Raw genomic sequence first — 15,083 nt, 5'->3', positions numbered from 1 at the left:
CGACCGAGATTAAGTCCCTAATCGACGGCTAAGATTAGATCTGGCTTGATCCATGTCTTTTGGACCATTTTAACACAGTTTTATATTAATCCACATTAATATTTTAATTTCCCTAAGTTTAGACTTAGGGACTCCATTAAAAATATTAACTATTTTAATATCTCCTAAACTGTTTAGAATTTGCCCAAACCCTTTCTGGGTATTGAGATCTCATGTGCCCCAACTTCACCAAATTTCGTGGCTAGAGCACATCCGATGCTACCCCAAATCAACCCTCCCTCTTAGCGAGGACTGTGCTCTAGCAATACTCCTCACTGAGTATTAATCTGATCATTCGACATCGGTCCCTGTGCTGATGCTAGGCCTGTTGCCCACCATCCTTTGTACTGTTGTATCCTGTATTGCTGCCCATGGTTCTGCCACTGCCACTGCTGCATCTGTACGACAACTCCCTCTGCATTCGTGCTGCTGCTGGTCCTTTCTCCCAACACTGCATCTGCACTGCAACTCCTCTCATCATGCTGCATCGCGCTGCCCACTGCTGCACTGCAACTCAGTTACTAAGAAGTAAGTAACTGATATCCCAACTCTGACCTCTCTGTTGGGCTAGAGACGCTCCTGATGCTGAAGCTCCCTCTGTCACTGACAAGTGCTCCCTCTTTGATCTCTGCGATGTTGCAACAACTCCCTGCATCTCGCACTGTTGCACACCTCTCTGTGCCATCCTGCACTGGTGCAACACTCCCGTGCCTCTCGCACTGTTGCAGCTAGCTGGCCTCGCGCTGCCTTGGGACTCCTGCACTGTATCTCTCTCTGCCGCTTCATCCGCATCCATCTCTACCCACATCAGCTAGTCCTGCTACTCCTCTTGGGAGCTCCCGTAGCAAGGTCTAATCCAAGAGGCTGGGTACCTCGAGGATCCTGCCCCTCATCGCCTGTAGTCCGCTTGACTACAGCTTGATGTCTCCCCACTTCCGCTCAAGTGGTGCGTGTGCACTCATGGCATAGTCATCGTCTGTCTCCACTTCCTTTTCTGCCCTTGCTGGGAAGACTCTCCCTTAGTCTTCTTCCTTGGACACTGGGTCGCATAATGACCCAACTCCCCATAGTGGAAGCACTTGATCTTGGAGAGATCTTTCTTCTTCCACTTTTCTTGCTTTCCCTCAGATGCTAGGGCAACATCTTCCTCCTCTTCATTTTTGACTTCGATCCCCTTACTGCTGCTTCCCGCCTTTGACTGTCGTCTGATCTCTTCTTGGCGAAGAGCCGCCCACATCTCATCCCAAGGTGGAAGTGTCCCTTTGCCAGTGTACTCTGGACAAATACCTCCCAGTCTTCTGAGACTGCATTCAGGGCTGTCCTTACCATCAATTTCTGATCCGCCTGGCTTCTATAACAGTCAACTGATCTCGGATCTCATTCAATCCTTCGAGGAAGGTGTCAATCGGTTCTCCCTTCTTCATCTGATATGACCTCAACAGATTCTCTAGTAACATCCTTCTCTGCACAAAAGTATGCTGGTACAACTTCTTTAGGGCCTCCCACATCTCATATGCCGTTTCCTTCTCGGCAATGTATAGTACTACATGGTCTTTGACCCCATCAAGGATGATGCTCTTGGCCCTTGCCATTGCCTCCTCGTAATTGTCGTTCTTAGTTGGGTCGACTAGGATAGCTATAGTCTTCAAGGCGAAGTGCTTGACATGATTTCTGTCAAGTACGGATAAGATTTTGGCCTTCCAGATTGCGAAGTTTGACGCTCCGTCCAGCTTGTCTTGGTCTCTTACTCCGTGTAGTGGCATGATGCTCTTCTACTTCCCTCTTGGAAGTTCTCGATGAGACTCCCTCTAAGTCTCGATTTACCTCCTGGAAATCCTTCTGCCGATGTCGAGATGCTCCCTACTCTGATCATCTGTGCAACCGCACCACTGATCCAGATTTCTCGGCTAGAAACTCTTGGTAGCAACTCCTTCCTCTTGGCCTTCCCCTATCAGGTACTGTTCTGACTACAGTTCCTGACCAACGCCACTCTGCAACTTTCCCACAGCCTCCTAAACCCCAACAACCTGAAGGTGAGAGCTCCAAGGCTCTGTGCAATCCCGGCACCAGCAACCCGACCTCTTCAGTAAACTGTGTCAGCCCTCTTAGCTTTTGCGTGGCTCTGCGTGAGTCTCCCTTTACCTCCCTTAGCCTCTACGCTGCCTCTTCTTGGCTCACCCTTGATGACGCCAGCACTACGTCACCCTTCCCTTGTTGCTGTTATGCTAGAAACAACTTCTGTCACTCGGGACAGCTGTTTTTTGCTGCTATTGCTCCGGTCGGCTGATGTCCTCAGTTCTCCTGTGATCTGCAACCACACTCCGATACCATGTTGAAGTTTCTAAGTTTACCAGTTAGAAATCCTCCATGCACTTTACTGATTTAGTCTTACCTACTTGTTCCGTTACTCAACAAGTTATTTACAATGTAAATATTGAAAATAAACGCTAGTGCATGCTCAACATATTACAAATCATCAACTGAAGGAAACAGAAACAATCACACCAAATGACACCGTTATTTTTGGACTACTGTCCCTGGAAAAACTCGATGCGGGAAAACCGATGTAGCTATTTGAGGGTTTTCTTATTAAGCAATTTTAGAGTACAATCTGGGTGCCAAATCCGGCTTAGCCAACAGAGAATTTCCTTGGCAGTAATACCTCTCAGTCTGAGACAAATGTCCTGGCTGAAACCTCGAATAAACCTTCCGGCAGCTCCTCAGCTCCAATCTACCCCTGAAGTCCCAGGGTTTGCCTTTCTGGACTGCGTCAGCCTCTCTCTGCCCAGCGCTGGCTCAGTATCACCCTGAATGGGTTTGCGTCAGCCTCAGGAGGCCCTACGTTAGCCTTATGGCCCTCTGCGTCAGCAACGCTGGCCTCTTTGAAGCACTGCACAACTCTTGGTTGCCTTTGCATGGCCCTGCTTGAGCCTGGCTGCTACTGCATCACTCTCTCTGGCTCCTGCGCTGCTCTCCTCGCTATCTCTGCCTCTCTTTCTCTCTGTACTCAATGCCCCTCAGCTACAACTCCGATCACTGATTCTATCCCTCTTAGCAAACCCCGCTCTAGAGAATAGAATGACTAATCATATGGTGTACTCTCCAAGTGACCCTCAAGCCTCCTCTTATACTTTTCTCGTTGACATATCAACGACTGAGATTAAGTCCCTAATCGACGGCTAAGATTAGATCTGGCTTGATCCATGTCTTTTGGACCTTTGTAATACAGTTTTATATTAATCCACATTAATATTTTAATTTCCCTAAGTTTAGACTTAGGGACTCCATTAAAAATATTAATTATTTTAATATTTCCTAAACTGTTTATAATCTGCCCAAATCTTTTTGGGTATTGGAGATCTCATGTACCCCAACCTCTCCACCAAATTTCGTGGCTAGAGCACATCCGATTCTACCCCAAATCAACAGGCAACAGATCCAAGGCAAGGGTAGGAATGACCATATGGAAGGTCACAAGGGCGGGAGGTGGGAAATAAAATGACCACACATGGAGGATCATGGGTGAAGAGGGAATAAAGGGATGCAACCTACTCCATTGGATCCTTTCTTTCAATCAAAATATAGAGATATCAACAATTAAGCTCATAAATCTCCGATGAATGGCAACCTCAGGCATATCATCCTTATCATGGTCCTTATCATTGATGTCATAATTGGAATGAAAAGGGCACTCATGATATGGAGAAACACAACTAGCAAGTTGCTTATGATGATCACACTCAGGAGAGAGAGAAGGCTCCTCATAATTTGTGATTGCATGAAAAGGGTCCACATGTGATCCAACTATATTCCCAGGATCATGAAAAAAGACAAGGCTTTTATTGATATCATCATCATCAGTATCATAGATAGGGTCCTTGTCAAAACGATGCCCATGAATTTCCCATTTCCCCTCTTCAATATGTAAGTAATCATTGATATCAAAGCCCAAAGGGGTTGTAAGATCATTTTTTCCAAGATCTTCATGATGCTCAATGAAGGCTTCCTCTTGAATATGTAATGGTTGGCATGCTTGAAATTGTTTAAGAAAGCCATCAAAGAATGCTTCAATAGATGAGATGCTTCGAGGTTTGCTATTATGTATTCATGAATTATGACCTTGGAGGGATCTCATGGATAACAATATGTGGACATCCTGGTGAATCACTTCAACCTTTGAGGTATATGCAGCAAACCTTGCTACATGATTAATTGCAGAAAGTGGATCCTCGTCAAACTTCGGTGTCCCACATATGATATTCTAGGTGACATGATTAGGGTGCCTAGAGTTGGAAGCGATGTCCAGAGCACGGAATTCATTGAAACAAGGCCTCCTATTAGGCTTACACATATTAATGATGTAGGAGTCGCCACGGTGAAATTAGAGATGCCTAAAGAGATGCTTGCTTCACCCTACAAGCATTGACATTAAAGTTCAATGAAGAACTAAGGCTACGTTCTTCCAATGGAGTCGCCAAAAGGATATATCAATGACGTTGTATGGGAACAAGACACGCATCTCGTGTCCCCAACAACGACACCATAAATGTTACCACTCAATCTAGCAAGGGTCCTCGAAGGGGTACCTAAGGGGAAACTACTAGACCAAATGGAAACAATGGGACAAGGACCCATTGTCACCACAGTCAGTGTCCCCTGCACTTTATAGACTTTCACCGATGGGAGGAATCCTTCCCAAAGCCCATTCAAAGGAGAGACTCGAATAGTAGTTCAATTGCTTCGGAGAGAAGTTAATGGCTCTCCAAGAAGGGCTCCAATGAGGAGACTTGGAGCTAGGAGGAGAGGTTATTCGATTACAAAGGTTACTCCCAGACCAAAGGCTTCCTATGGAGGCAAGATCTCCCCCAGGGTTTTGAAAGATAATGACCATATAAAGGTTTGGGATCACAAGAGAGACCTAATTAAATACAAGCAATGCCTGGGGTTTCGAGAGATTGACTCTTAATGCGATTACTAGGTCAAGCAAGGATGAGAAAGGTCAACGAATGATTAACTTCCTTTGAGTTTTCAAGAGCAAAAGACCTTTGGAACGAAGCTAACCAAAGTTCAAGTATAGAATCAATTTTAGAGCTAGGGTTTGAGTTTTGTCTCAAACTAGCTGTGGGAATTGTCTCAAAATTTGAGGGTCACTAGAGAGGACAACAACACAATAACCTATCCAATTAGTTTTTCAATGTCATCTCTCTAATGCAATTCATACAAGGCCCTAGCTAGCCGTCTAGGGTTAGGGAAGAAATTTAGAAGAAGGAAGGAAAAATGGTTGAGGGTTGGTCATCAAGGATCTAGGACCAGTGTTAGGCTATTGGGAAGATTGGAGTCAAAATGATGAAGATTTGGGAACTTAGCTCTTCAAGGAGGTCTAAAGAAGCAACTTCACTAACTATGGATGCAACTACACGACAACTTTAGACTTTTATACTTCGAAGCCAAAGGTTATGGAGTTTCAAGGATTCAAATACACATAATCCTCTAGGAACATTCATTCATTCTTTATCCAATGAGTAACACATGCAAAAATTCTCAATAGCTTCAATGATTCCACCAATTCGCATTAATTAGGGCCCATTATTTCACCATAAGAAAATAATTCCATGCATTAGACACTTATTAAAACAAAAACATAGCATTATATTGCACTTATAAAACAAAGAAGAGTATATCCCTCCACAATCTTGCCTAAGAGAAGCTCCAAGAGAGATAGCAAAAACTTTCCACGCGTCAAAATGCATTTGATCATCCTAATCATTCCACAAATTGCAGGTGTGAATTCTTTAGAGAGAGATCCCAAATCCAAGTGATTATGAGTTACAAAGGAGGTTCTCCTTCAATTTATATGAGCCTCTCATAAGTTCGAATAGCCTAATTAGCCTAATGAAGCCCTTAAAAATGTTTTAATGGGCAAAATAACAACCCTATTGGTGACAAGCCCACCAAATAGCTCAAAAGTATAAAATAAGCCTTCCTAAAGAGGCCGAAATGATAGAATAATGGTGGAAAGGGCCGTTGGAAGGCCAAGATAAGTCCTCCATGTGCCATGATGAAGAGGAGGGCTTCCCAAATGATGACCAGTGGGGTTGCCCCTTGATTTTCAAGCCAAACATTCGTGGTGCTCCTAAGTGGTTGTGGGGCACAATCAATGGTCTCATGGGTCTCCAATTGGATCAAAAATGTTGTTGCTCCATCAATAAGGGCTAGAATGATGACACATGCCCTCCCATTTCTCTTTGGATGAGACAACACCCCATCTGGGCCTTGGATCAGTTGCCAAGTGCCAAGTGCAAGTAAGTGGCCGTCATCCAAGTGCATCATCATCTCTGTGTAACTAGGGCACAAACAAGAAACATGTGGTGCTAAAGAAGCCCATGGATTGTCAATCTATTCTTTGCTGAGGAAGAGGCCCATGGCTCTCAACGCTCACCGTACAAGTTCCATTATGGAACCTATGGGGGACTTAGGCCCTGTATAAGGAGACGAAGTCCAAATGGATACCCACCTGCAATCCTGCATAAGATCAATGTGTCTCCTCTCCTTCTAGTACAACAATTAATTAGTGCAATTGAGTAAATAAGCTTGCTAACTAGGGGCAAAAGTGGACACTTCATAGTGGCATGCCCTTCCAAATGGGCTTCAGAGGATACAAGTGTTTCCTTGCTCAACAAGAGAGGTTAATAAAGGGGACCCTATTAGGTGGTTTCAACCTCAATAGAGGTAACAGGTCCATGGTACATTTGTCAAATGGCAGGGGTCTTGTGAAATAATGGGGAAGCCCACACATTGGGTGTATAGATGTAGGAAGGAGCAATCGTGGTACTTGAGTTACCCTGACCTTTGTTTTTCCACCCTTCTTCATATGCCTTTTTCCTTTTATTGATTTTTCTTTCTTTTAACTGCTCGGGGCTCCGGGGGATGAGAGCATGATGTGTATGATATATCAGTGATTACCCCCTTAAGGTTGGGCAGTTCATCGTTGACCAAGGGTTAGGACATTCTTGGGTTCCTTAATGATGTAGGGGGCAAATATAGGGGCCCTAGGAACCAGGGTGATGGCTATAATGATAGGGGTAGAGCTCAAGTTTGGATTTTGCCCACACACTGAATTCTTATGCCCCGACCATCTTTTGCATTGTGGTACATTTCTTGTTGTAAGTGGCCAATGATGCTTTTAATTTTCTTTTTAGTTGCATTGACCTCTAGGGAATTGTTCTAGGCCTGAACCAAGGTGTGGGCAAGGGGAGGGGAAGGCTAACTCCTTGTGTGCCCAATGGAAAAATGTGGACGCAGATGGGAAAAGTGTGAAATGGGGTTATAATGAGCGGAGGGGAGTGAGATGTATGGTGTCGGGAAGCGGGACCACACAACCAAAATCAGGGTTTCCCATGTAGTGCCACTCCTAAAGCCAAGAGCCAATAGAGGAGATCCCTTGGGATTAGGATACAAGATTAACCACCAAGTTGGGACAAGGGAACAAGAGTACAATCCAAGCCCATTCTTTCCACCGAATCCCCCCACTTATCTATGTCCAAATGTGCCCAAGGAAATCAAACATAAACACCCAATTACATAATGAAAAGCCATTCCTTCAGGATTGCAAGGCTCACCTTCAAACATGCGATCATAACAAATAGGGGAGAGCACACAATTGCTGGCTCGGGTGGCAGAGAATAGTCGCACATCGAGCTATCTGGTGGTTGCAAGTGGCTGTTGGCTCCCACTGAAGACAAATTTAGGAGAAATTTTCTCCTATAGGGGTCACCCATTGGTGGTTAGTAACAGGTCGAATTTCCTTTTTGAGTGGTCCCCACATCCCATTACCACTTTAATTTTTGTTTTCTCCCAAGTTTATCTTTCTTTTCTCTCCAAAACTTAAATTGAGCCTCTACAACCTACTTTTCCTAAGTTTATATGCCAAGAATATTTATTAATCACCAAAATTACAAAATTGAGAATTCCCTTAGCAAAATTATTATTTGGGGACATGACACAAATCTATTGCTAATTTAATTGTGAGAATTGAGATAGGGTTGTAAGACTAACTCAGAATTCATATTGTTCTAAAAGGGACAATGATAAACAAAGAGGAATTGAAACTTGTGTAAAATTCACACAGAGGGAACGTTGAATAACTCTTGAATAATTCAAATGAGTAGATATTGAACAGGTGTCTTTTCAGAAGGTGAAATGCACTGCTGGTTAAATTGACAATCATAAGGGATTGAAACTTCAATAGGGATTGGTGGACAGTTCTGTGAATGTAGGCTAGACCCTGAAGGAGTATTTAAATTCATCTCTAGAAGAACCAAGTCTAAGCGTGGGCAAGGAGTGGCTTGATCTTATCTGAGATACTAAATGGATGTAGTTTAGGTGGAGCATGGTGGTGAGTATTGGGTGACAATTCATGAGAACAAAAACAAAACACAAATAGCTTACTCAGGGTATGATTTCAGTTGTATATTCTGATTCATGAGAATAAGTTATATGCACGTGTGGTGTCGTTTAGTGCAAGGACCCATTCTTATAAATTTAACCTTTAAAAATTGAAGTGAATGATACGACACCTTCCAGGATTCTACACTTACAAGTCAGTTACATAGCAGAGCATAAGTGACCTTATCACTTTAAGTGCTAGTAGGAAATGTTTTATTAACATAAAAACAACACTAACATGTCATACAACAATAGTGTAAACATGACGATCACATCTTACATAGCATATGGACATAAAAGTTCTCATCATGATGGTGATTTTGGAACCACTTAATATAAAATTGCTGGTTTTTATTTGGTTTTTGACGAAGTTTTGTAGGAACTCTTAATTTTAAGTGTAAATATCAAAACTGGATGTTACTTTGTCATTGAACATGGAATCTGTGTTTTATAAAGCTGAAGTGCATTCCCTCTATTTGCAGCACTGCTTGTAAAAAAAACTCCTTTAGGAGGATGGTTGGGCACAGGGAAATTCATAATGGAAAGGTAAGCATTGCATTATTTCACATTACTTTTTTTTTTGGTTTTTCCATGTAGCCTATATCATTCACCACCATGCTAAAGCCACTTTGTTTGTTTCTTTGCAAACTCTTGTTAAATCACTGACTGAAATGTATCATTTACAGGCAGGCAAATATGTATGGCAAACATATGGGGAGGTCTTTGATCAGGTGTTGAATGTAGGAGCTGCTATGCGTACATGTGGCATTGAACCGGTAAGTTGAAGAAACACAGTGTACATTATTTGCCAGATAATTGTACAAGTTTGCATGATATTACATATTCATCCAAAAGAACTCTTTCTCGAACATTGAGGAGGAGTTTATGGATGCATTTCTTGTTTCAACCAGTGTATGTGTTTTAAGCATTTATTCTTCTTAGTCTTCGAGGGACTAAATGAGTCTTGTGGATTACAGTTTGGACGCTGTGGAATTTATGGAATAAATTGTCCTGAATGGATTATAGCAATGGAGGTTTGTAACAAAATAAAGATTTTGTTTTTGTTATCTTTTAGTAATCTCCTTTATTCATTCCTCATCTTAGAAATTAATTAGATGATATATCAGATGTATTCCATGAGTATGACAACCTGTAAGTATTGAAAATTCTGTTTAGATTTCTCTGTTGACTCCCTTGTAAAATTGATTCTTATGACTTTTTGCTTTTCATTTTGCTGCAAATTTTCTTTCTTCATTTGTTTTCCTTGACTTCTTTTCCCATATTGCCATCATCTTCTAATTCTCTCAAAATGCTACCTAAAGTGCACTTAGATTTATGCATATGTTGATTGAATAAACTCAAATATGAATATGTTTGCATCATTTTGCAGAGCGACGGATATTTGGGTAGTATGTTCATTACTTGAAAGTGAGAGTTTCAAAATAGATGCGTAGCAGTAATCCTGGCAAACAGTTACTTGAAATGCTCTTTATGGATAGATACAAAACAGTGTTGTGAATAGAATAAGCATTTGCAACCGTTAAGAATGCCATCCCACAAACTGATAAACATTTTTGTCTGAGTGAAATAATTCGGGATTTTCACTGTGTGGAATTGATTTTAGAAACTAATTTGGCTGAGTTGGCTTTTTAGGCATGCTGTGGCCATAGTATTACCTGTGTCCCTCTCTATGATACACTCGGTAAATTCTTTGCTTCAATTATTTTTTATTTGCAAAAAGATCAATTTTCATATTTATTCTTTATTGTTGTCTTTGTAAAACAGTCACTTATTTCTAATTCTTCTGGATGCATTTGTGACAATATTTTGTCTAATCTTTCACTCTGTAATTCTTTTGATTGAATCTTTTGGCTGGGCAAAAGGAGAAAATGCTGTCGAGTTCATCTTAAGGCATGCTGAGATCAACATTGTATTTGTTCAAGACATCAAAATCCCAAATGTAGGTACCCTTATACTTGTTCCATTCTAGAGATGAATTTCCTAGCAGCTTTTTTCCTGACACAAACATTGTTTGGTGGATAATGTTTTATTTTATGCTTATTTGGAACCAAACTTGAGTTGTTTATGCAGCTATTCAAGTCTATACAAAAGGGTCCTGGACATGTAAAGGGTGAGTTTTTCTTTCAGATTATTAACTTTCTGAGGAATTCTTCTACATGAGCTAGGCGTTGCTTAAACTACAGCGTTTTAGGGTAATGCAGTGGTGACTTGTGTTCGTACTCTCATGCCAATGCTTTTGTCCTTTGTCTGGTCACTACAGCTTTAGTCTCTTTTTCAAGTATTACTGATGAGCAAGAGGAAGAAGCTGGCAGGTTGGGAATAGCAGCATACTCCTGGAAGATGTTTCTAAAGCTGGTTTGTAACTTTGTCCTACTAATTTTAATCTTATTTTCAAAAAAGTTATTGCTTGAAATGTTTTAGAACTGAATAGATCATAAGTAATATAAGTCACGACACTCGTTTTTGAAATGGCTATTTGAATAATTTTTCAGTTTTCCTTTTTGTAATTATAATTCTTAAATTTGTATTTTCCTGAATCTAGATTCTAGCGTTGATGCTGATAGCTTAGAAATTGATTTGTGCTGAAAAGTGGGAGAATGCTTGCAGCACACTAGTTTGCTTTTGAAAATAAGTTGGTTCTTTCAATAAATTTGATTGATGTATTAGGCTGTTCACCGTTATTATTGTTTCTCATATGCTTGTTATTTTCGCAAACACAAAAGTTCTGTTTGCCAGTTCTTATTGTGAGTTTTTGTAGCATCGGATGTGTTTTAGCCTTGAAATTTTGTGGAGAGATTAGAATGACTTAATTAGATTATTAGTCAATTGTTAAATATTTCCTAAGTCTAAACTTAGGGAATATGATTAATTAATCAGAGTTAATTAAGTTATGGTGTGAATGTTCTAAAAACTCACACGGATCGACTTCAAGATAATCTTAGCCATCGATTAAGATCTAATCTTGGCTGTTGAAGTCTCAACAGAGGATTATAAGAAAAATTCAACGGGCTTGGAGAAATCACTTGAGCAGATTGATTCCCTGAGTAGCAACATTCAATTGCTAGAGAGAGAGCTAGAGAAATCGAAACAGTGAGAGCGAGGCAGGGACAGTGAAAGTCAGAGGAAGAATTCTGGTTCTTGTGCGTGCATTTGCAGAGAGGCAGAGGAGCCACAGAGACATTGACACAGAGCAGCGTAATAGCCTTTAGGGCCAATTTCGATTTTGTTGGGGAGAAGGAGAATTTCAGTGCCAAAAGCTGGGTAGAGGTTTGAGAGGTCAGGAGAGACATTTTCCTAGACAACTATTGATCAGACGACTTGAGGAGAAGCTATTTTGAGTTGAGTGCAGGAGCAACTGCGCTAGGGTGATGCAGTCACTGTGCAGAGCTAGTTTGGACGACTCAATATGAGCTGAGGTCAGAGCTTGGATTTGCCTGTGGAGTGAGAAAATACCTCACTAGACTTTTCTTGCCAATTTTTCTCTGTAGGATTTCCAATTTCGACATCCAGTTGTACTCAGATTATTTCATTGTTGCATAATCATAAAACCTTCAATCGTTGTATCGGTTTTCCCAAGTTGGGTTTTTCCGGGGACATTGGTCCAAAAATAACTGTGTTAATTTGTGTGTGTGCTAGCATTTCTGACAACGTTTATTCTTCTGCAGTTTTATTTGTGTAGGTTGAGTGTGATTGATTCAGTATTTGTTGTAGCAAACAATAAATAAATTGTTAAAAATTAATTTAACAAACAGGAGAATTATTTCCAGTTGCTCCAAGAGAATTCCAGTTTAAGAATTTTCACATGGTATCAGAGCACAAATGATTAGCTAGAGAGCGTATTAGCGAAGGAAGAGGGAGTTTCTTGTTCATTCAGGGGAAACAGATCGAAACCCCAGAGGCAGCACAGTCACCTTGGCCAAGAGGTCGAATTTCTTGAGGAGAATCAATTTTTCTCAGAGAGGGATAGAAAAATTCGATCTCTCCAGATCGAGGGATTCCAAAGGCAAAGGGAGCAACCAGTATTTTTGCATTCATATTCTAGAGGCGTGCAGAGATAGTTGAGTGCAGTCAGATACTTAGTAGACAGAGCAAAGTTAGTTGTAGTCAGAGACTCAAGGGATAGTTGTAGAAGCCAGTTGCAGGGTCAATAGATCAGTTCTCAGATCTAGTAGTTGCAGTAGCATGAGAGAAGATGCAATGCAAGTAGTGTTGGAAATAGTGCAAGGAGGCATAGTGCAGTCTCAACTTCAGCATGGTTCAACTATAGGGTTAGTAAGTGAATCAGAGTATGCGCAATAGCTTGGTGGACAATAACATTAGTTACAGATGTCAAATACCACAGTGTGGTTCGACAATAGAGGAGAAGGATGTTGCGGAGAGAACAACTTCCTAGCTAAGAGAGAGTGTTAGTTTTTGATTGATTTGGTAGCATTAGACAAGTGTTCTAGTCTCGATTTATGTCTAAGACTCTAAGAGGCTAAGGAACACGAGATCTCCAAAACCTAGAAAAGATTTCACGAGATAAGCTTGTGAAACAACTTAATTAAATTAATTAGCCATCATTTAAATATTTTCTATGTCTAACTTAGGAAAAGTGGTTAATTAAAGTGAATTGATTAAGGAGATTGACTTATGCTCTAGAGATTTCCAAAAAATGACTTGGGTCAAGTCTGAGATGATCTTAGCCGTCGATAAGAATCTAATTGTGGTCGTTGAAGCTCCAATGAGAGGTTATAAGAGTAAGTCGATGGGATGGAGATAAACACAGTCTCAAGGGAGTGAGCAAGGCAAATTAGCTACCTAATGCGCAAAGATTCAGCAAGGGACTAGTTCAAGCTAAAGGGAGGGCGTCAGTGATTTAGGGAGTAGAAGAGGAGAATTTCGAGGAGTTTCCCAGTAGTTTTCTAGTGTCGGAGAGGAAGGAAAAGGGAGGGTGAAATTATTCTATAGAGAGGCCAAGTAGCCAGTGCAAGGAGTCGGAAAACACAATGCGAGTGCCGGGAAGAGGGTCGTTTCAGTTGTTCAAGGTCGGGAGATCACCCAAAAAGTAGAATGAGTCATTTCCAGAGGTAGAGGGAGGTTGGACGACTTTGTTAGAGCTGAGTAGTAGGAAATACGAATTTCCCAAGCCAGGCAGTGTGAATTCTAGGTAGGCTGATTTGCCAATGATAGGGTTCGAGTAGGCTAGAGGGAGGCCAAATTGATTGTAGAATGGAGAAAGTTTCTCTAGTTGATTTTGCCAAATTATTTTCAGAGGATTGCCAGTTAGGGATCCAGATTATTGTACTCCTAGAATTTGCTGCATAATAATAAATTAAACCCCATCTGCTACACATTTTGTAGCATCGGATGTGCTCTAGCCATGAAAATTGGTGGAGAGGCTAAAGCACATGAGATCTCCAAGACCCAAAAATGGTTTGGGAAAATTCTGCCCGATGAGAGAGATATTAAAATAATTAATATTTTTAATGGGTTCTTAAGTCTAAACTTAGGAAAATAAAAATATTAATGGGTATTAATATAAAACTGGGTTAGAAGGTTCTAAATGACATGGATCAAGCCAAATCTAATCTTAGCTGTTGATTAGAGATTTAATCTCGGCCGTTGAAGACTCAACAGAAAAAGTATAAGAGGCTTGATGGTCAATTGGAGATACACCAAGTTGATCAGTCAGTTCGATTTTCTAGAGTGGGGTTTGCTGAGAGAAATCGAACCAGTGATCTGAGTTGCAGCGAGGGGCAGTGAGTGCATAGCAGAGAGGCAGAGATAGTGTCGGAAGACCAGCACAGAGGCAGAGAAGGCTATGCAGAGCCTGCAGGAGCCACGCAAAGGGCCAGAGGGCTTGCGTGAGTGACGCAGAGGGCCAGAGAGCCAGCACAGAGTATCTGTAGGCTGACGCAGAGGCCAAGAGGGCTGACGCAGAGCCTTATAGAGGTGTGGGAGAGAGTTTCGTGGAGCAGACTTGCCGAATATCTGCTTCCAAAGAGAGGTATTACTGCCAGATTAATTTCTTTGTCGGGTGAGCTAGTTTGGCACCCAATTGTACTCAAGAAAAGTTGCTTAATAACAAAACCCTCAGAATTGATGCACCGGTTTTCCTAAATTGGGTTTTTCCAGGGACAATTGTCCAAAAATAACGGTGTCCCTTGTGTGTTTGTCTATTTCTTTCAGTTGATGATCTATAGATGGTTGAGACTGCATTTGTGTTTATTTCAGTATTTATATGGTTAAATAACTTGTTCAGTAATTGAACAAGTAGGTGAAATAAACCAGATAGTGCAGAAAAATTTCTAATGGGTTAGACTTAGAAATTTCAACATGGTATTAGAGCATTGCAGATCACAGGAGAGCTGAAGGCACCAATTTAATCAAAGAATTTGCAGTAGAAACAACTCTCGAGAGAGACAGAGCTGTACCTCAGTAGAAAGCAATAGAGGAGGAGTGACTCAGAGGGCTTGCGTCATCATTCCGAGCCAGAGAAAGGGTCAGTGTAGAAGTAGTGAGAGGCTCACGAAGAGCCACATCATCCTGCTCAGGCAAGCAGGATTGACGCATGCTGATCTGTAATTTGTTTGTCT

The 15,083-nt window shown here is 41.3% G+C and overlaps 1 protein-coding gene across 1 annotated transcript in view; it reads left to right on the top strand.

Annotated features, from left to right (window-relative positions):
• The window catches only part of LOC149171847 (long chain acyl-CoA synthetase 4-like), a 234,890-nt gene that overhangs the window by 104,255 nt on the left and 115,552 nt on the right, over positions 1-15,083 (top strand). The window contains exons 3-9 of the mRNA XM_089424140.1: positions 8,967-9,030; positions 9,171-9,260; positions 9,462-9,518; positions 10,138-10,186; positions 10,368-10,444; positions 10,576-10,615; positions 10,766-10,860. Coding sequence (XP_089280266.1) covers positions 8,967-9,030; positions 9,171-9,260; positions 9,462-9,518; positions 10,138-10,186; positions 10,368-10,444; positions 10,576-10,615; positions 10,766-10,860 — 472 coding nt within the window. The remainder of the gene's footprint in view (positions 1-8,966; positions 9,031-9,170; positions 9,261-9,461; positions 9,519-10,137; positions 10,187-10,367; positions 10,445-10,575; positions 10,616-10,765; positions 10,861-15,083) is intronic.

Source organism: Pinus tabuliformis, chromosome 4_2, assembly GCF_031772625.1.
Source record: "Pinus tabuliformis cultivar Carrire ecotype Pingquan chromosome 4_2, CPIR1, whole genome shotgun sequence".
In the NCBI taxonomy this organism is placed as follows: domain Eukaryota; kingdom Viridiplantae; phylum Streptophyta; class Pinopsida; order Pinales; family Pinaceae; genus Pinus; species Pinus tabuliformis.
The sequence above is the reverse complement of the archived record's forward strand: the minus strand, read 5'-3'. Positions and strand labels throughout refer to the sequence as shown.